The 21782-nt window shown below is 42.8% G+C and overlaps 1 protein-coding gene across 2 annotated transcripts in view; it reads right to left on the minus strand.

Annotated features, from left to right (window-relative positions):
* The window catches only part of GPR155 (G protein-coupled receptor 155), a 38258-nt gene extending 16698 nt beyond the window's left edge, over positions 1 to 21560 (minus strand). For both annotated transcript variants that reach the window (XM_056861571.1, XM_056861572.1), the window contains exons 1-8: positions 21075 to 21560; positions 11635 to 12034; positions 7989 to 8154; positions 5814 to 5969; positions 3559 to 3642; positions 2444 to 2564; positions 932 to 1016; positions 747 to 837 (exon numbers count right to left, since the gene is read on the minus strand). In XM_056861571.1, coding sequence (XP_056717549.1) covers positions 747 to 837; positions 932 to 1016; positions 2444 to 2564; positions 3559 to 3642; positions 5814 to 5969; positions 7989 to 8154; positions 11635 to 12034; positions 21075 to 21537 — 1566 coding nt within the window. In that variant the 5' untranslated portion in view covers positions 21538 to 21560. The remainder of the gene's footprint in view (positions 1 to 746; positions 838 to 931; positions 1017 to 2443; positions 2565 to 3558; positions 3643 to 5813; positions 5970 to 7988; positions 8155 to 11634; positions 12035 to 21074) is intronic.
* Between the last annotated feature and the right edge of the window lie 222 nt (positions 21561 to 21782).

Here is a 21782-nt window from a genome sequence, read left to right on the forward strand (position 1 = left end):
TCCTGCTTCTCTTGGCTGATCTGCCATTGATGCAATTTCCTTTTTAAAACTTTGAGACATAACCAGGCATGCACCAGAAGTTGTTATCCCTTGCCACTAGTGACAACTACTCACAGATAATATCCAGCAAGATCCAGTAACCCTCAAAGAGTCACATTCTACTCAATATTTGGAATAGAAATGGATGCATTGATTAGGGAAATAATTATTTTCCTTAACAATAAAATATTGACAGTGGACTGCTGGGAAAATGTGGTCTCTCCTCAAGCAGAAGTGCTACCTCCAGGAAAAAGCTACGACAAATGGGTCAACTGCATAGATATCCATGGGCACTGCTTTTCCTTTGGTCTTCTCTTTCCAGACAACCTCCCCAAGCCAATTCTGGAGATGCCCTCATACACTGGGTAAAAATTGCCCTGTTGTACAAAACGTTCTCTTTTCAGAAGAACGGCATGAAGGGGTCCACAACCAGGGCCATCTTAACGCATGGGCCCAATGGGCACTTGCCCGGGGGCCCCACGAGCATAGGGGCCCTATGCTAATCTGTGTATGTTAAGTGACTTTAAGTTAAGTATGTTTAATATTATCAACCATTTACTTTTTATTCCTGTGAGTGGTTGTCGTAGGGGCCCCAGCACACTGGTTTGCCCAGGGGCCCATAATGCTGTTAAGACGGCCCTGTCCACAACCACTGACCTGGGGAAAAGGAAGCCATCAAAAAATTGGGAAGAGAACCATCTCCATACCTGATGTTTCCCATAAAAAAACGCAGAATCAATGACATCTTTATTTCGTTCGCCAGAGAGTAACATGATTCCAACGAGAACTGCTGGGATTCTGCAATAAGGAAACGCAAGCTCAAACATAAACACAACTGGCTCAAGATTTCCGATAGGTTTTTTTCCTCGAGAATGAACCTCTGCTCACTTACCCCCAGCCTATTATAATGAGAATTCCGACAGGGAGCTTTATGGCTTCTTTTTTTTTCAAAAGCAGCAGAGACAGGGATAAGAGACCTGGGAGAGGGGTCAGAGGGAGACACAACAGAGAAACTCAGCTTGCTGTTTTTCAGGAAGCAGATTAGTCCAAACGCAGGTCATTTGCAAGCAGGTGCAAAAGAACTAGGAATATGCTAGGGCAGGGTCTCCGATAGGGTGTCCATGGGTGTCAGCCATCACCTTTCCTGGCGCCTGCCAAGTGTTTTAGATAGTGGTGGAGGCCAGATGAGGCGTTTGCATAACAAGGTTTCTGACTGGCTGTACAGATTTATAAAATCTGTTGATTTGGCAGCAGCTGCCACCACAGAAGAAGAATCTTCACTGTGTGACTGAAAGTAAGCTGCGGCAGCAATTTTGTGGCTGGCTCTGCCTCTTGTGGCATCCAATTTCTGGCAGCCATTTTCTGGCTGCACCCACCACTCTGTGCCAGAAGTTTCAAAGTGGCCTGCAGGTTCAGAAAAGTCGAGAACCCTTATGCTAGGGGAATGGTGCCAATTGCTAGGCCTCTGAGCATAAGCAACAAGTCTAGCTGACAGCATGCATGAGGGCCAAACTAGGCAGGGTGCCTGCTACAAGTCGGGTTGGGGCTCCCTGACCCAACTTATAGACAGACATCATGACAGCAAATTAGTGATGCAGATAAGTCCCGCCCCAGTAGATGTTTCGGCTTGGGGAAATGGTGCATGCAGGGGAGAGAGGCTGCTCCTCCAAGATGAATAGTGCAGAGCAGGGATGAGCCGCTATCCTGGCATGCCTTGGGCAGCAGGTGAAGCGTGGACTCGCATCTGCTGCAGTGCTGTTCCTCTCCCCCACCACCACCACCACGTTTTGCAGAGAGTCGAATAAGGGGCTAGATCTTCACAATCTGAGAATCCAAGTCCAGAGAAAAATCAGCTTTGCCTTCCATTAGAGAGCTGCAGGAGGAAGGTGCTAGCCTAGGCCTGAAGGTCATCCAGTCTTGCTTGCTTGGCATGCAGAAGGTCCCAGGTTCAATCCCCGGCATCTCCAGTTAAAGGAACCGGGCAAGTAGGTGACGTGAAGGACCTCTGCCTGAGGTCCTTCACGTCTGAGTAGACAATACTGACTTTGATGGACCAAAAGTCTGATTCCGTATAAGGCAGCTTCATGTGTTCAATAGGGCCCTGGAGTGCCCCATTGCCTACTGGGAATGTTAGTTCCCCTATGTGATTATGAACTAGGTCAGGGAACAGATGTCACATCTAGTTTGGCCTTGAGTCAGGCAAGGAATCCAGGCAGACCCCGAGTAATAAGGAAAAACACATTGCTCTTGGTTAGGAAGACCATGGAAGAGGTGGCTCGGAATGCAAAAAGACTGGAAAGGAAAAGCCCAGGGAAGCATAATTAAGGGGAGGAAACTGCAGAATCCCCATTGCGTATAAGGTTTTGTAATTGCATATGAGGATTTGTAATTTTTTTCCACTTACCTGTCCACAAAAAAGCACTATAAAGTGCACTGTACAGGAAAATGAACACAAGTATTTGCACAGTGATACTTCTTTCTTCAATAGTGAAGTTCCATATCACCATTCCAATGCAGGAGACACACTGGAAAAGGTTAAAAATTAGTTATTTCTTTTAAGGTTGGCACCCCATTAAAGATATGTAGATAAGCTTCATTCATACAGTTCACTTATGAAACCATACACTTAAATCAACTGATATGCAAGGATTTGCATGTAATTGAAATAATGAATCTGATGAAATAACCTTTCCTTTTCCTTGTTTTCAGACACTGCGCACACATATCACTGCTGGCCATCTTAAAAGCAGAATTCCATTATCAGCGGCAGGGAAGAAGGAAAGCCTTTAGGCTTCATTAATCAGGGCATCTTTTTAATTGATAATTTTTTTCTCATTGATTCATGTAATGCATCATGGCGCAGAGTGGTAAGTTCAGTACTGCAGGCAAAAGCTCTGCTCACGACCTGAGTTTGATCCGGACAGAAGTTGGGTACAGGTAGCTGGCTCAAGGTTGATTCAGCCTTCCATCGTTCCGAGGTCGGTAAAATGAGTACCCAGCTTGCTGGGGGTAAAGTGTAGACGACTTGGGAAGGCACTGGCAAACCACCCCATAAACAGAATCTGCCTAGGAAACGTCAGGATGTGACATCACCCATGGGTCAGGAATGACCCGGTGCTTGCACAGGGGACTACATTTACCTTTAATGCATCAACATGTTGTTGATCTCGTGTATTTTAAATGTAAAATACCAAAGAGAGAAAGCAAACAGTAAGAAAGATCTCTACTTAGGAACTGAGAAATATCATATTTTCCTCCCAGCAATCTATCGTGGATTTTATACATTTTATTTTATGTATTTCATCTATACCGTAAGTCACCTTGAGTGTCGTATGGAAGAAAAGCAGCTAATAACTGATTTAAATAAATAAAATAAACAAATACTAACTTTATAAGAAACGAAAGATCTAAACACGTTTTTTTAAACTAATACGTTCTGATCCCCATTAGTTTCTAAGCAATCATTTATTCAAGAAATCCTCTGAAGACAAAACTGTTTGCATTCTATACAGTACTGACCTGAGCAATTAGTAAGTTCGTTGTCAGCATGTGAGGAAGCTGTTTGTATTTTTTACTCAGAAGGATGACAGCAAGGGACCACACCTGAAACAGAGATAACGTCATGACTTTCTTTCCCTTAAAAACCCTACAAAAATGTCATTCAGATATGCATACCTTTCTTTTATTTCAGCACTTTTCAAACTTTCCACCTTCAGGCATGCTGTGACCTGGATGGCCCACGGTAGCCTGATCTTGCCAAATCTCAGAAGCTAAGCAGGGTAGGCCCTGGTTGGTACTTGGATGGGAGATCACCAAGGAACACCAGGTTCTCTACGCAGAGGCAGGGAATGGCAAACCACCTCTAAACGTCTCTTGCCTTGAAAAACCCCATGGGGTCACCACAAGTCAGCTGTGACTTGATGGCAAAAAACAACAAACAAAACCGAAACCCTTCAGGCAACCTTTTCTATGGAAGGATATCCAGGTGTTGAATAGATTTCTGGGAAGTGTTCTAAGGCTCACACAGTTCAAACAAGATGCTTCACCAGCAGGGCTCGATTAAGTCATTCTGACGCCCTAAACCTTGCCAAGTTTAAGAGGCCCCAGAGACCAAAGAAGTGTATAGAGACCAAAAAAGAGTATTATTCTAACACTGAAATGTAGTATTTTTTAAAAAAATTGTATTTAGATGCACCTCCTAATCTGAGGCTCTAAACTGTAATTAACTTAGTTCCTGCATAAATCTGGTTCTGCAACCAGGACCCACTGTGGCCTCCCATGTGCCCAAAGATGTAACCAGGAATCTCTTACAGTCACCCACCGCAGAGAAAGATGAATCAGTCACCTTCAAGGAGCTTCATTGCCTTTAATGGATCATTTCATTAAGAAATCTCAGGGAACACAGTCAGAAGACCACTCTTTTATTTGAATCAGCATTCTGATTTTTACAAGCTAATAATTAACAAGTCCTTATTTTTTAAAAAAATTATCGTTCACTTATACTAAATACTAAGTACTAAACTCAAGCAGAGTTTACTGGAACAAACCATATATTGCACAGGAATTTATTGAAATGTTTTATGGCCATTTGAGGTTTCAGCATGTGTACTTCTGGGGCATCATTTTTAGATGTTGTTAGTGTTTAATTCTTGTTGTTAGCTGCCCCAAGCCTGCTAGAAAAGCAGGATATAAATGTTTTTAATAAATAAAAGAAAGTTTGTTGTGCCTAGTCTGATAGACCTTTGTTTGAAGCCTCAATCTCCTTCACCTTAAAGCAGCCAACTGTACCAGATGTCAGGAGAATTAAGATGGAGAAGAGTAGCTAATAGTGTCAAGGCGCCTCTTATTTTATTGTGTATGCAAGAGATTATGGGATGCTGTGTCCAAATACAGCTTTCCACCAAACATACGCATGGTAAAAATACTGCATGGACAATCTTCATTCACATGCTTTTCCCAACACCCGCGCACCATGAAGCTATGTAGAAAAATACCACATCTAAAGTACTCACCTTGTCGCACCAGAGCACAAGTTGCGCTTTTTATTTTAGAGACAAACTGGTTTACTGGATTGATTGGTTGTCTCCCTTCTTATTACACCATTCACCAGGATGCTTATGGAGATATAAATATAGGAGTGCCTTTAACAAGCAATCTGGTGGAAGGTTGAGGAGACATTCATCCGCCACTTTGTGGCTTGCAAGACAGCAGGGATCCCCAAACTCGTTGAACTTATAAGCAATTTAGGAATTTTGAGAATAAGTAATGGGTACAACAAAATGACCACCATGTGGGATAGAGTGGAGTGGGACCAATCACAAAACGTTGGGCAGTTCCACCAGATGTTTGGAGGTTTCATGTCAAGCATCTCCTTATTACGAAGGTAGCTTTTTAAAAAAAATCAGCACACCTGATGAACATAAAGGTGATCCTCTTGTGTTTTTCTGAAGTACTTCTTGCTCCCATGAGGCAAAGCCAGTACTGGTTTTTTGCTTTGGGAAAGAGATGCTCCGAGGAAGAAGGAAATGGGTTCTAGGAAACCCAGTGGCAGGCGCCATGTTGGGGAAATCCCTGTTCAAAGGCAACAGGATCTACGAGTTCCATCTTCCATTATCCGACAGAAACGCATTAATTTTATAGACAATCTTTCAACCAATAATCTAGATTACATGACTGTATCAGTTTCAAGCAACTGTCCAAAATACCATCAGTTCTCACCAGATCTAATTTGTTTTTTTACCACAGTAACGAAATTTTGATATTGTGATACTTACCAAAGAAACAAGACTGACAATACTAATATCAAAGCTAACGTTTTGGATTGCAGATGCCAGTTTCTTTGGATCCATAGATGGAATAGTTAACAGCCAGGCAGAAACATACATGATGGGAGCAGAGACGAAAGTGCTAATTACCATTCCAGAAGTGATCTGAAATCAGAAAATATGACAGACACTTAAAAAACACAAACAAAATGCAACTTATGCTGTGAACAAAGCAGAAATACAAATTACAGCACACAGCCAAATGAAAAGGCTAAGAAAGTGCTTATTTATATAATCCAATTATACACAGCTAACCATTCCAACACCACAATACAACATAAACAACCAAGAGAATAAGAGAACTAGATAGCTAAGCAATGCTCTTGTTGGAACATAAGTTAAGCAAAACATATGTCCTTAATTGTTTGAAGATACATAATCCAAACAGTTGATGGTGAAGAGACCTTGAAAGTCTGAAGATGGAGAAATCTTGAAAGTCCAAGTATAGGAGACACACGCTGGTAGTCTTCACTTACGCATGTCATGACACGCATGTCTTCAGACAATTAAGGACATATGTTTTGCTTAACTTATGTTCCAACAGGAGCATTGCTTAGCTATCTAGTTCTCTTGGTTGTTTATGTTGTATTGTAGTGTTGGAATAGTTAGCTGCATATAATTGGATTATATAAGTAAGCACCTTCTTAGGCTTTTCATTTCGGTAGACACTTAAAAAAGCATTAGTTGCTCAAATTGTCAGGCGACAATTTTTTTCCCTTGAGACCTCTGAGGACAGTGGTTTCCAACGTGGAGGCCAAGGACTCCGGCACACATTTATTGCAAAGGGTCAGCAAATCTATATGTGCATTAAACACTGTCATTTTGATCTTTTAGTTATGTATTTTCTCAATCAAACTGTCATTATGAGAGGGGGTCTTCAAATTTTTGTTTTGTTTTGTCCTACTCAAAAAGGCTGGCATTCACGGTCTTAGAGCACTACATTTTCCTGACAAAGGAATTAATCTGGTAGAAACATGAGTACCACAAAAATCTTGACCTTAAGTACACCCACTAGGGAGACTGCTGAAGGCTAGTTTCGAACATAACATAAATCTCCCTTGCCAAAACAGTAACAGAAGAAGCGGCCCATGAATTGGATATGAGAAGAGCCTGAAAAAAAAGTGTGAAGCTGAAGAAATAATCTGCATGCAATGACAATTTTTTTTAAAAGAAACAACCTGAGATGACTAAACAGTTGAGGTACCGAACACATTAAGCATCTGTGGCAGGAGTTTCCAGCAGTAGCTTTAGCAGTAGCTGCTATCACAGCACAAGGATCTCCGCTGCATGACTGAAAGTAAGATGCTGCAGCCATTTTGTGGCTGACTGCCCTACCTGTGGCAGCCATTTTATAGCTGCACCCACCACACTGTGTCAGAATAACAATTGTACCCGTAGGCTCAAAAAGGTTGGGGACCCCTGCCCTAGAGAGCCCATGAAAAGATCATCAAAGTATCTGCTCTAGGGTTTTTGTTTTGTTTTTTTAAGCCTTTATTTGGTAAGATTTTATTTGTGCTGCTTAGGCTGAGAGCTTCATTTCTGGTACTCTTCTGAGTCTGTGTTTTGTTTCTAGGACAGAACAAAACTTGCTATCATGCTGCCAGGGGAGGAGGGGGGAGAGAGTTCAGGATACTTCTCATTATTCAGAAGTAGCTCTCTTTCAAGAAAAAAGCTGGCAATCCCTGATCCATGGGCTCAAGTGCATTCAGCTCCGAGTTGGACTGCAGCCTTTATCTTGGAAGAGCATACAAGGAACCAGGAATGCCTGCATAAGAAACTGCTTCTTGTTAATAAAAAGGTAACGGTAAAGGTCCCCTGTGCAAGCACTGGGTAATTCCTGACCCATGGGGTGACGTCACATCCCGACGTTTGCCAGTGCCTTCCCTAGTCATCTCCCCTTTACCCCCAGCAAGCCGGGCACTCATTTTACCAACCTCGGAAGGATGGAAGGCTGAGTCAACCTTGAGCCGGCTACCTGAAACCAACTTCCATTGGGATCGAACTCAGGTCGGAGGCAGAGCTTGGACTGCAGTACTGCAGCTTACCACTCTACGCCATGGGGCTCTAATAGGGGATGCTCTAATTCTACATTTGTTCCCTGAGTTAGAGGGCTCAGACACGTACAATTTCTACTTCCATGTTAAACTGCGTTGCAAATATAGCCACGCCAGGAGCAGCTGGAAAGACTCCGTAAAGAAATGCATAGTTTGCTAAGCTGGTGTGGTTGACTAAAGTGTTGCTCTTGTCCAATAACTCCACCATTTCCCTGCAGAGAAGTGGCATCAACAGTCTGAAAGAAAGAAGGGAAAGGGAAACACAGATTACGGGGGCGTGCAAATCTCAACAATCTGCTCTAATTGCAGCCTGCAACCAAGTTCAATAAAGGAGTCTTTGAATGAAAAAGCAAGGGAGGTTAGGGAACAGAACTTTGTTTTACTTAGTGTGATCTTTGAATATAATGGGGACACAATTCAATGCAAAGTTCAGCAGTCTTAAATGCAGGGATTTCATTGGGATTCAAGCGTTCTGGATTATAGTCTGTGGGAGGGAAGCACTGCTGTGTAATAACCGGAAGAGGAGGAAATTAAGCAAAGTCTCCCATAGGAATGCTGCTTCTCTCTTAGGTTTCTCAAGGTATTAATGAACTCAACTATTTGTGCAAAACAGAGTATTGGACGCTTCCAATAATAAGCTCAACTTCTCTTCTTCTGCTGAGACAGTGTTGGGTCTTGGCAACATTTAATTCTCAATCCACTCAAACCCAGCTCTTTCCTCTACTATGATTAGCGATTATTGTATTCAAAGGAAAAAAAGAGAAATTCAGAGCCATTTCACATTTTACACTGCAGATATACTTGTTAGCATAAATGACATGAATATACAGTGGACAGGCTAAGGTTTGGGAAGAGATCTAGGACTGAAGACACAAATAGACATTTACCTGGAAGGCAATTAGGGATCCAAGAACTCCCCCCTCCCCAGAAATTCCTGCACGTACACATTTGCAAATGCACATCCCACTTGCAAAAGCTATGGTGTTCACTGAATATACAGTGGACTTGCTGAACACACACCAGCGGTGCAAACAGAGAAAACACATTTGTCAATATTGACTATGTTTTCCGAATGAACTGAAATCTCCCCTTCCACTCACTCTCCATTCAAATGGCATAGCCAAAGATATTTATTCCACAGCTGTACAAATAGAAGCGTCCCAGATAAAGAGTGATGAGCTTTCAGGATTATCAAAAATAAAGAGGAACTGTTCAGAGTCGTTTTCAGCTACTTGTATTTCAGTACCTGCCAATTTAAAATCCTAACAAGAAGGCAGGGGTGGGCAAAAAGCTAGATCACGGCCCAGTGGTGGCCTGCTGGTCATTTCCAGGGGTATTACATAGTTCTTGCTGAGGTTCTTACCAAACGTGCTGGACTAAGGGGACCTGTGCACGTATGAAGTGCAAAATTAATTACCCAAAAGGTCATGAAAAACAAAAGAAACATACAAAGCCAAAAGATATACAATTTAAAGTTGAACAATTAAAAGTGCACAATGGCTATATAAATTTATTACAGGTTAAAATCTAATCATACATATAACACATATACGGCCCTGCAAAAGCCTACCAAATAAATATACTCATATAACACAATTAGACATGGAACCATACAATCAAACGCATATTAAATGAGTTTGATTGTATGGTTCTATGTCTAACAGTGCATTCCTAAGGAGAGTTACTCCAGTCTTAGGAATGCACTCCTTAGGAATGCACTGTAATTGTGTTATATGAGTATATTTATTGGTTAGGCTTTTTTTCTTGACCTTTTGGGTACTTAATTCTGGTTTTTAGAGTTATGTTTTTTCCTCCCTTTTTTTGGGTACATGTATGAAGTGCATACTCGGATAGTTAATACCCCAGAGGACAGGGTCAGAGTTCAGAATGACCTTGATAGACTGGAGAGCTGGGCCATAAGCAATAAAATGGATTTCAATAGGGAGAAGTGTATGGTACTCACCTAGGCAGAAACAACATAAGACACAGGTACAGTATGGGAGATAGTTGGCTTGACAACAGTACATGTGAAAGAGATCTGGGAGTCTTAGTGGACCACAAACTGAATATGAGTCAACAGTGTGATACGGTGGCTAAGAAAGCCAATGCAATTCTGGGCTGCATCAAAAGGAGTATTGTGTCTAGATCAAGGGAAGTAATACTACCACTGTATTCTGCATTGGTCAGACCTCACTTGGAATACTGTGTCCAGTTTTGGGCTCCACAATTTAAGAAGGATGTTGACAAGTTGGAGCGTGTGCAGAGGAGAGCGACCAGAATGGTCAAAGGTCTGGAATCTATGCCCTATGAGGAGAGACTTAGGGAGCTGGGTTTGTTTAGTCTGGAGAAGAGAAGGTTAAGGGGTGATATGATAGTCACGTTTAAATATTTGAAGGGATGCCATGTTAATGAGGGAACTAGCTTGTTCTCAGTTGCTTCAGACACTAGGACGTGGAGTAATGGATTTAAACTAAGAGAAAAGCGATTCCACCTAAACATTAGGAAAAACTTTCTGAGGGTGAGGGTGGTTCGACGATGCATTGCCCTGCCTCCGGGGTGTGTGTGTGTGGAGTCCCCGTCTTTGGAGGACTTTAAGCAGAGGTTGGATGGCCATCTGTCGGGAGCGCTTTGATTGTGGGATCCTGCGTGGCAGGGGGTTGGACTGAATGGCCCTTGTGGTCTCTTCCAACCTTGTGGTTTTGTGATTTTTGTGACCACATAACGATTAAAGCAAAAAAAGAAAAAGAAAACACATACGTACATGCAGGCCCAGCGCAAAGTAATAATAATAATCAGAGTCATATTACTCATGCTGGGTTGTAGCATGCCTAACATTCCTTGGGGGAGGGGGAGCAGCTTTCACTAATTACTCCTTTATGCTGCAGACCTCCCAATTCCTCCACATGCTGCTCATGAGGACCCTGGTCCCCATGAGCAGCAACTGGGAAGGGCATTTGGGGCTGCAACAGGAGATGAAAACATTGTGCTCCACTGACGAAGGATGGCACTGACGTAAATGGCACTTTCACACACGCTGAATAATGCACTTTAAATCCACTTTTAATGCACTTTAGTGACCATTAACGGCAAGATTTTTCCATTTCAGACAGTAAAATCCAGTTGCAAAGTGCACTGGAAGTGGATTAAAAGTGCCTTATTCAGGGTGTGTGAGCAAACCTGTTAGAGATGTATAACTGGTATAAAAAAGGTTAAGGTCTCCTGTGCAAGCACTGGGTCATTCCTGACCCATGGGGTGACATCACATCCCAACGTTTACTAGCCAGACTTTGTTTTACAGGGTGGTTTGCCAGTGCCTTCCCCAGTCATCTTCCCTTTACCCCCAGCAAGCTGGGTACTCATTTGACCAACCTCGGAAGGATGGGAGGCTGAGTCAACCTTGAGCCGGCTACCTGAAACCAACTTCCGTTGGGATCGAACTCCAGTTGTGAGCAGAGCTTGGACTGCAGTACTGCAGCTTATCACTCTGCGCCACGGGGCTCCTTATAACTGGGTACAAAGTTGCAAACACAGTAGATCAGCCAACAAAACACAACATTAACGTTAATTTTACAATGCTAGGGGAAAATAACTCCCAAGTTATTTCTCAAATTCATGCTGTTACCACCCCACGACAGAAAATTTAAGACTTTTGCACAATGTTGGGGTGGGGGGACCCTCACAAAAATACGATAATAAAGAATGAAAATAAAACTTACAGTTTAGCTGTAATAAGAAGAATCAGTGCAACAAAAGCACCCTTTGTCAGTTTCTTTAACTGGCCCACCATGGTGAGCCCCAGATAAAAAAGCGCGGAGCCAGAAAATGAACTGGCAAGTCCATCGAGGAAGTTCTCCAGGTATTCCGGAACCTTCTGCCCAAGAATGAAATTTGAGGCAATTCCTATGAAGACCATAAATACTATGGGGTTCTGCAATACTCGAAGAAGTCCAAGCACCAGGATCTCCATCTTGCTGAGAGAGGCAGTCGGACTGTCCCTTGATTTCTGGATTTCACAGAAGATAAATCCTAAGGGATTTAGCATCATAAGAGATATCGGTGCGACCAAGTAAATGTACTGGAGATATTCTGGATACGTGGTTTGATATAAAGCTTCAACTAGGGGGGGGAAAGTTTTTTAAAAATACAAAACAGTCAATGACAAGGATTTTCATAAAAGTGATTACACAGTGACATGTCTGCATTTTGCAATATACATAAAAGCGGAGGCATTGTTACCCAATCTGGCATTAAAACCACCAGCTAAAACTATTTCAATCAAGGGAAATTTCTGCTCTAACAGCCCATTCCTGAGCTGAGGCATACGGGGACGGCAGGGAAGAGGCGCAGTGGCGTCTCTTCCTAAGCTGTTTCCCCGACGCGTTAAACAAAAAAAAGCCGTTTTGCGGCTTTTTTTGGGGGTTAACTGGGGGTTTTCGCCCAATTGAAAACAGCGAGGCTGCGCCTGCTAAATAGCTAAATAGCAGGCGCAGCAATGCTGTTCTGCCTGCCAGCGCAAGTGGCTAAAAGTGGCTCCTCCCCCTGGCCCACCCCCAGAACCCCCCCCCCTGCGCCGGCGTGGCCTCTCCGGCGGCAAGGTCACGCCGCCTCCACAGAACTTTCAGCCCCATTCTCAGGAATGGGCTGCAAGTCCCCAATATAGTCACCAAGTAGTTTCCATTGGAGATATAAGTTATGTCTATCAGAGCACACTGGAATATAAACATTAATTAAGATTAAAGCACTTTTACTGAAAATAATCTTGAGGGCTTGATTGTTAGCATTACAGTCTGGTAAGGATATTATTTGCCGGTTTAAGTGTGAAGAAATAAGGAAGGCTAAGCCAGCTTGGCAGCGGCCCCTCGGGTTTGATTTACGGGCTGGTAGGGAATAAGCTTTGTACCCCTCTACCACTATCGGAGCTGTACACCATGTCTCCTGTAGGAGGACATTATCAAATTTCTTGAGATATTCTAGGAATTCATAGTCCTTCACCTTACGTCTCCACCCTGCTATGTTCCAAGACAATAATTTAAGAGTTGTATATATATGTAAAAGTTTTAATTGCATGGCATGGGATCCAAGAAGTTTTCATTTGCTTGTGGAAGCCGTGTACCACCCATGCGGGAGCGTAATTAAGCAAGCCATCTGAATTAGGAAATGAAAAGCCTGGTTCAGAGAGTTTCCCGAGTGTGCAAGTATGCAATCGCTTCCACATTTCAGAGAATCAAGGGTTCTACTGCTTCCCACATGGCTTTCCCAGCACAAGCGCAATCCCTGCACTGAAACGTACGAGCGGTTATTTCTTTTGACCTCTCACACCCATAATTATTAAAAGGCAAGAGTCTAAGCAAGGAATTCCATTATTAACTACTGATAAAACTGAATTAAACATGCTGGTAAAATTATCATCTTACACAGTATTAGAACTTGTTCCACTTTAGTTTTTAGGACTTGTTCCACTTTAAAGTCAGGGTGGTGTAGTGGTTAAGAGCGGTGGTTTGGAGCTGTAGACTCTAATCTGGAGAACCGGGTATGATTCCTCACTCCTCCACATGAGCGGTGGAGACTAATCTGGTGAACTGGGTTAGTTTCTCCACTCCTCCACATGAAGCCAGCTGGGTGACCTTGGGCTAGTCTTTTAGAGCTCTCTCAGCCCCACCTACCTCACAGGCTGTCTGTTGTGGGGAGGGGGAGGGGGTTGCAAGCCGGTTTGATTCATCCTTAAGTGGTAGAGAAAGTCGGCATATAAAAACCAACTCTTCTTCTTTTTCTTCTTTAGTTTTTAAAAGGTATGCCCGCAGTGCAGTCAACAATGTGCTACAGTGCATAACTGGGAAAACAGAAAGTGCCCCAGAAAGAACAGGTACTATTTACCCAGGGGAAACATCCTCCATATATTGATTTAATTTCAACCCATTGGTTCTGGTCCGACCTTCTGGGGCAACAGAAAACAACTCAGCACCCTCCTCTATAGGACAGCCCTTCAAGTACTTGAAGATGGTTATCATATCCCCTCTCAGTCTTCTCCTGTTCAGGCTAAACATACCCAGCTCCTTCAACCTTTCCTCATAGGACTTGATACTATGACTTTCCCATAAAGTACTATGACTTTCCCATAAAGGGCTAGCTATACACTGCCTGAACCCAAGTTATCTGAATGACTGCTTGCTCCTATAGAAACCTGCCTACCAGTTGAGGTCCAGACCTGAAGCCTTTTAGAGAACAGATTAATGGCTACTGAGGAGAAGGGCTTTTCTATAATAATGCACCAACTATGCGTTCCCTCCCTTGTCTAACTTTCCTGGTGCCTAGTTTAGCTTCTTTTAGGTGCCAGGTGATTCTGTCTCATTCACTCATTTTAATACCATCTTATTTGATGGTGGCTATAAAAAAACTGTTAATGTGTTTTATTGCAGAGGTGTTGCTTTAAATACGATGTTGCTTTTTACAGTTTTTAGATTTGTAAGACAACTTGGGTGGGTTTTTTTAAAAAGCAAGATAGAAATACCTAGATAAACAAAAAAGATTCATGGCTATTTACTCTTGCGGACGGGTCACATAAACTAGCCCAATGCAGTATAGATATTGTGCATTTCAGAATCACAGAAGTATTACTCATTTCTATAAGAGTACTGCACTCCACTGATACTGATAGGATGAAAGTAGATTCCTTTGAAATGTGGTGTTGGAGCAGAGTCTTACAGATACTGTGGACTGCCAACAAAACAAATCAGTGAGTTATAGATCAAGCCTGAACTGACCCTAGAAGCTAAAATGACTAAACTGAGGCTATCATACTTTGGTCACATTATGAGAAGACAAGAGTCACTGGAAAAGACGATCATGTTAGGAAAAGTTGAGGGCAGCAGGAAAAGAGGAAGACCCAGCAAGAGATGGATTGACTCTATAAAGGAAGTCATGGCCCTCAATTTGCAAGATCTGAGCAAGGCTTTTAAGGATAGGACGTTTTGGAGGACATTGATTCATAGGGTTGCCATGAGTCGGAGGCGACTTGGCGGCACTTAACACACAAACTGTACTCCAAACAGATAACCTGGCCCATTGCTTTTCCTACACAGCACATCCCAAATAACAAATTGCCTATGGAGATGTGGAAGATTCTACCTACCTACCTACCTACCTACCTACCTATCTATCTATCTATCTATCTATCTATCTCAATGTGCTTGTTGCTGCAACATTAACGACAACTTCCATGAGATCACCCATAGAAACGTAAACAATTCTTCTTCAAAAAATGTGAGGCTGGGTACCACATGTTGCCAGCAACCTATTCTTGTGATCCACACCAGAAGATCTAGGCCCAGATCTCAAAAAGGAGCATATAAAGCCATCACCATGCTCCAAGGATGAGGTCATCAGCTCCGTCTGATTAATTTTGCCCACCTGTAATTATAAGGGTGGGAGGGAAGGCGGCATGGTACAGCCTAACCTCATCAGATCTCAGAAGCTAAGCAGGGCCGGTACTTGGAAGGGAGAACACCAAGGAAGACTCAGCAGAGGAAGGGAATGACAAACCACCTCTGCTTAATCACTTGCCTTGAAAGCCCCTTGCTGGGGTCGCCATAAATCAGCTGCGACTTGACGGCACTTTACACACACACACACACAATTAAAAGGGTAGAACTCAATAATTTAAGATTCTTGGTATTTTGCTGCTATGACCCACTACTAAGACTGCTCTCTATGCTATTGGTGGAGTCAAAACATTTCAGCAGGCATATTCATTGGCATAAACACTCATCATTCCTTATCTGAAGCAATTACTTGGTAATGCAGTAAACTTTGTGACTGGGCCATCGCTTGGAAGACACTATTTATTTTATTGCATTTTTACCCCGCCCTCCCCAACCCAAAGGTTGGGCTCAGAGCAGCTCTTTCAGACGGGGCGTGTGCCCTGCAGAATGCCTATTAAAAAGCTACAGACGCTATTAAAAAGGCTGGTGAGGTTCTATTTCAAACACATACAAGAAGCAACCAAAACAGACAGTACAGAAGGTGAACCAAGAATACGAGATGAGGTATCTGCAAAGAAAGAGAAAGACAGAGCCTGCAAGCTAGAGATAAGGTACTTCAGTGAGCCCAGTTCCAGCATAAGGGACCGTCCCAGAGGAAAGAATGCAATTTAATCATCAAAACCCATGCAGAAATTAAGGGGATGTTTTGTGTTTCACCTTGTGTGTATGTAAAGTGCCATCAAGTCACAGCCAACTTACAGCAACTCAGTAGGGTTTTCAAGGCAAAAGATGAACAGAGGTGGTTTGCCACGGCCTTCCTCTGCATAGTAACCCTGGTATTTCTTAGTCGTCTCCCATCCAAGTACTAACCAGGGCCGACCCTGCTTCTGAGATCTGATGAGATCAGGCTAGCCTGGGCCATCCAGGTCAGGCACATATGTCACCTTTGACCCTATACAATAAGGGTCAGCAACTGAAGGTCTCTAGGTTAAATCCAGCCCACTAACTGAGGGACTGACTGACCTCCCAGCTGTCAACCTAGAGACGCTGGCAGGTAATGCAAAAATTGTATCTGGATGAGAGCCAGCATGGTGAAGTGGTTAAGAGCGGCGGACTCTAATCTGGAGATTGGTCCTAGCTTTGGAATTGTTTGGCTGTACTTTTGTGTTTATTTGGTATATTCATAATAGATACATAGAGGCTTGAACAGGGCTATATATGTTATTTATTTTGTTTGTATTAAATTTATTATACATCATTTACAGGATTACTTGTATCAATATTAGCCCCATGTTTCATGTTGATTCCTGACCTTTGGGCACCTTATTCTAGTTTTTTAGGGTTAAGGTTTTTCCCCCCTTTTTGTTGTTGGCCTAAGTGTGAATAGGCCCAAGAGTAGGTAGAATTCCCCTATGTAACACCTCCATAAAAAAGGTCTTGCCCTCTAAACTCCTACAGAGATGAAGCAAAGGTTCTCCTGATGATCTCAAAGTACACAGGTTTATATGAGGAAGACGCTCTTCAGGATACCCTGGAGCCCAAGTTAGGTGGGGCTATAAAAGTAAACAGCAACATGCTGAATTCTGTCCAAAAACTAACTGGTAGCCAAGAAAGGGGGTGTTGGGTGCTTTGTTGTTGTTGTTTTCTAAGCTGTTGCAAAGGTCCACCAACCCAATGTTTGCAGGGTTGCAGGTACAGATTTTTTAAAAATCACAGATAATTTCTTTTGGCAAAATAAGTCCTGAAAAAGAAAGTGCAGGAACTCTGTAATTAGAAAAAGAATTTACAGCTTGCAAAATGAATGGTCTGTGTATTATCCACTTACACAGTTTGTGTGTTCTCAAAGATAACCTGCATAAATAACATTGCTCGGAAACTGGGGAGGAAGGAGAGATAACAGGCCAGGTACACTCTTATCAAATGTAACAGGATAGCTCTTTAAAAATACTTGTCATATATCCAACTATGCAACTCTGAAGACTTAAGGGCCCTGAAATTTTCAGAAGGGAGGGTGGCAATTTTTGCCTATTCCCCTCTCCAATTGCAGACCACCACTGTGCCCCTTCCTGTTCTTGGGGGTTCACTGACCCTCCAGGAACAAAATTTCATGGGCAGGGGGTCAGGGAACTATAGCTGATGGAAAGTCTTGCTACACAATGATCCACAGATCATTGAATACTTTGAGTACTTCTTAGCGCTAAAAAAAACGTTTCATTAAGTTTACCGGTTTGCCCACTCAGCTGAATAGGAGTTACTCACAGTATTTACACTATCAGCTGTGTTTAAAGACTACGCAACAGAAGCTTAACAATGCCCTGTTAAGGATCACTTAATGAGGACCTCTAGAAACCACCCAGATTAACCGAGTCAATAGGTTCTTTTTACATTGCACCAGAGATGCTCAGCTTACCTTTCCCAGTTTAACCCTTCTTTACCTTTGCTCATGGACATCATAAACAGCACTACCTTAGAAACCACAGGCATACCAGTCTTGCGAATAGGTAAACTTGAAAGCAATGTTTTCAATACTTTTAACAAAGGATCTTTGAAGCTTCTCCATATTTAAAAAAGTGTTGTTTGAGCTAAACTCAGGGCTGTGCATATTATATGATTCTGCACAAGTGCAGAAAAATCGACAGGCTGCAGAACTCTACATCAGGGGAGGGGCCATGACTTGGTGGTAGAACATCTGCTTGGCATGCAGAAGGTCCCAGGTTCAATCCCTGGTATCTCCAGTTAAAAGGGCCAGGCAGTAGGTGATGAGAAAGACTTCATCCTGAAAGACCCTGGAGAGCCACTGCCAGCCTGAGTAGACAATACTGAGTTTGATGGACCAGTGCTCTGATTCAGTATAAGGCAGCTTCATGTGTTCACCCTCTTCATGACTCGGTTGGATCCAATGAAAAATTTCTGCTGATGGAAATTTTGGCTGACAACCCCCTGCCATTTCCCCACTCCTGTTGTCCCTAAGGGTCACTTTCAGGGGGAGTTTTGGGCTGCAGAGAGAAGGAGGTGGCAAGGATATCATGTTCCGCTGACAGAAATGCCTTCCATCAGAGGAGATTTTCTGCTGGATTCAACCCTTTAACTCAAAATACAGGGCTAGCAAGGCCTCATTGGCTCATTGTTCCTCCTCGTAATAATCTATGCAAAGAAAGTTATGCAAACATGATTAATTTACACAAGATAAAGAGTACTGGTTTTCTTGGCACAAAATTTTTAATTTATTTATTTGCACCAAAGTATATGGCTATACTTTCTCACTGAAATGATTATTTATTAAAATGTTCATACCTTTCACCTTTTCTGATGGTTCAAGGCGGCTTATAATAATAAGTAAAAACCAATTCCAATTAAAACCACAGATTCCAAATCTCTCTTTCCCTCCCCTTTAAAAGATGCATGCCATTCACACCCACACCAGGTGCCCTGGCAAACAGGGCGGTTTTGCCTGAAGATCTCCAAGAAGGGCTCTCCCTTCACCTCTTCAGGGAGCCCATTCCATTTCACAGAGCAGAAGCCACGATGGAAAAGGCCTATGCCCTGGTCAATGTCAGATGGGCCACCCTAAGTGGGATAGCCACAGATGGTGGCCTAAAGACCGTAGTTGGCACACAGGGATAGATGAAAGAAGACAGTCCTTTAAATATGTGGGTTCCAGGATCGTGAAGGGCTTTAAAAATCATAACTAGTACCTTGAGCTGAACTCGGAAACAGATTGGCATCCAATGTTATTACTTTTAGGAGCTAGCATGGTATAGTGGTTAGAGTGTAAGTCTAGGATCTGGGAGATCCAGGTTCGAATCCCCAGTCTACCATGGAACTTGCTGGGTGCCCTTGAGACAGTCACATACTCTCAAGACTAACCTACCTCTCAGGGTTGCTGTGAGGATAAAATGGAGGAGAGTACAGGGATGCCAGCTGCTTTAGGTCCCCACTGGGGAGAATTATGGGGTACAAATAAAATACATTAAAAATAATAAGCTAATTCAGAGACATTGATTTGTTTCCATCAGTTCTGTTAAAAACAATAATGAGTTAGCTGTAACTTCAGTAATTCACTGTATATAATACCAGATCAAGACTCACTACATGTTGCATTAGTTCAGTTTCTCGCAAATTGATACAACCAGTCAAGATTGGACATTCACAGAAATATTCATAAGACTGACAGGCCAAAAACCTCTCACATTGGCTACCATCTTATACGCAGCTAGAATGTAAAATCCCACTGATGTTAATAAAGGTTAAGCACCTTTAACTGTCTGCAGTCTTGCAGACACTAATATGCAAGAAGTTGCCATCATGTGAACTGGCCTGAAAATAGCCGGAGCTCGTATCCTCATAACCTCTTGGAACAAAACTTCCTCTCATTGTAGCCAGTATCATCAGCCATACTAGTCATAAATGTTATATAAGCAAGTAAAAACCCTGATGTGGATGGCCCAGGCTAGCACAATCTACAACATCTCTCAGAAGCTAAGCAAGTTTGGCTATGGTTAGTACATGTACAGGAGACCACCAAAGAAGTCTAGGGTCTCTGCGCAGAGGCAGGCAATGACAAACCACCTCTGCTCATCTCTTGCCTTGAAAACTCTGTGGGATTGCCACAAGTTGAGTCGATTTCTGGTGGTAAAAAAATAAGTAGGCACTAAATTTGTGAAGAGGTTCCCAGGCGGATTTCAACGTAAAAGCACACCTGTCACTAAACAATACACAACTGCAATTCTGAGATAAACTGTCAGTGTTGGAAAGATACTATGTGGACATTGCAACATCTCGGAATGATCCAGGGAAGCCCCACTAAACGTCAGGGATGCTTTTGGCTGATCTTGCATCGAGCAGGGCGTTGGACTAGAGGGCCTGTTTGGCCCCTTCCAACTCTATGATTCTATGAAGTCATAAGCACTGCACAGCACCAGTTAACTGAGGTTTTATTTGTACAAAGTTACTTCACGCAGCCATGAAGGAGCTAGAAAAGATTCTGAAGTGTAAGGATGTGTCATTGGCCACCAAGATTAAGTTAAATTCATGCCATCGTATTCCCTATTACTATGTATGAGTGTGAAAGCTGGACACTGAAGAAAGCTGATAGGAAGAAAGTAGACTCATTTGAAATGTGGTGTTGGAGGAAAGTGTTACAGATACCGTGGACTGTCAAAAAAACAACAACCAATCAGTGGGTTATAGATCAAATCAAGCCTGAACTGACCCTAGAAGCTAAAATGACTAAACTGAGGCTATCGTCTTCTGGTCACATTATGAAAAGACAAGAGTCACTGGAAAAGACAGTCATGCTAGGAAAGGTTGAGGGCAGCAGGAAAAGAGGAAGACAAACAAGAGATGGATTGACTCAGTAAAGGAAGCCACAGCCCTCAATCTGCAAGATCTGAGCAAGGCTGTCAAAGATAGGACATTTTGGAGGACATTGATTCATAGGGTCGCCATGAGTCAGAAGCGACTTGACGGCACTTAACACACACACTTCACGCTACCTGTACGATTGCAGTATTGAGGAACGCATTCCTTTCTCAAATTCAAACAGTAGATATTTCATAAGCAGGCAGAACAGTATACTTGCTGTGTACATAAAGAGGGCATATGCATACCAGGCATAAATATATTACAAAGTAAATGACAAAAGATAAGAATACGTTTTTTAAAAAATGGCTTCTTACCTATAGGATATCCTAGTGCAAAGTCATTGCTCTGAGTAGCAAAAATGGGAAAAAGCCCAGCTTTGCTAAACCGCCTCTCTGGTGTGGCTACCAACAACGTTAGGATGCAGACTAAGAAGAACACTGACGCTTTGGCAATCAGGATGCTGTATAGGAAGGACCAATTCACATGGGAAAAATTCAGGACAACCATGTTTTTGAACAATAAAGCTGGGAGGGCAAAGCGAGAGACAAAGTTTCCTAGTCCTTTCGCCTGAGTTGACGTGATTATGTTGGCTCGGCCAGCGATATATCCACAAAGGATTATACCAAAGCACTGTAACAAGGCTGGGAAAAGCTTACTGATGGACATTGATGGAGAATCGCTAGTGAAGTTGTGTGGGTACCCGAATCCGCCTGTGAGGAGACTGGACATGTTGGTAGAAGAGAGGTCCTTCCTGCCGACCTGCTTAAAAACATCCATGATCGTTCACCGCTTGCCTCGAATATACAGCATGTGGATTCTGAGCTGTGAAATAAGACAAGAAAGGCAGCGTTACTCTTTTGAGAGCATGGTTCGTTTCACCAATTAGCCTAACTGCATTTCCGAACTCCTACCACAAGCACATTCACTTATCACCGGGTTCCAAAATTGTTAATAGATCCCCCTGAACATTTATCTAGCACCATTAGGACATTAGAAGCTAAGCGGGGTCAGTACTTGGAAGG

The sequence above is a fragment of the Euleptes europaea genome, chromosome 15, assembly GCF_029931775.1.
Source record: "Euleptes europaea isolate rEulEur1 chromosome 15, rEulEur1.hap1, whole genome shotgun sequence".
In the NCBI taxonomy this organism is placed as follows: domain Eukaryota; kingdom Metazoa; phylum Chordata; class Lepidosauria; order Squamata; family Sphaerodactylidae; genus Euleptes; species Euleptes europaea.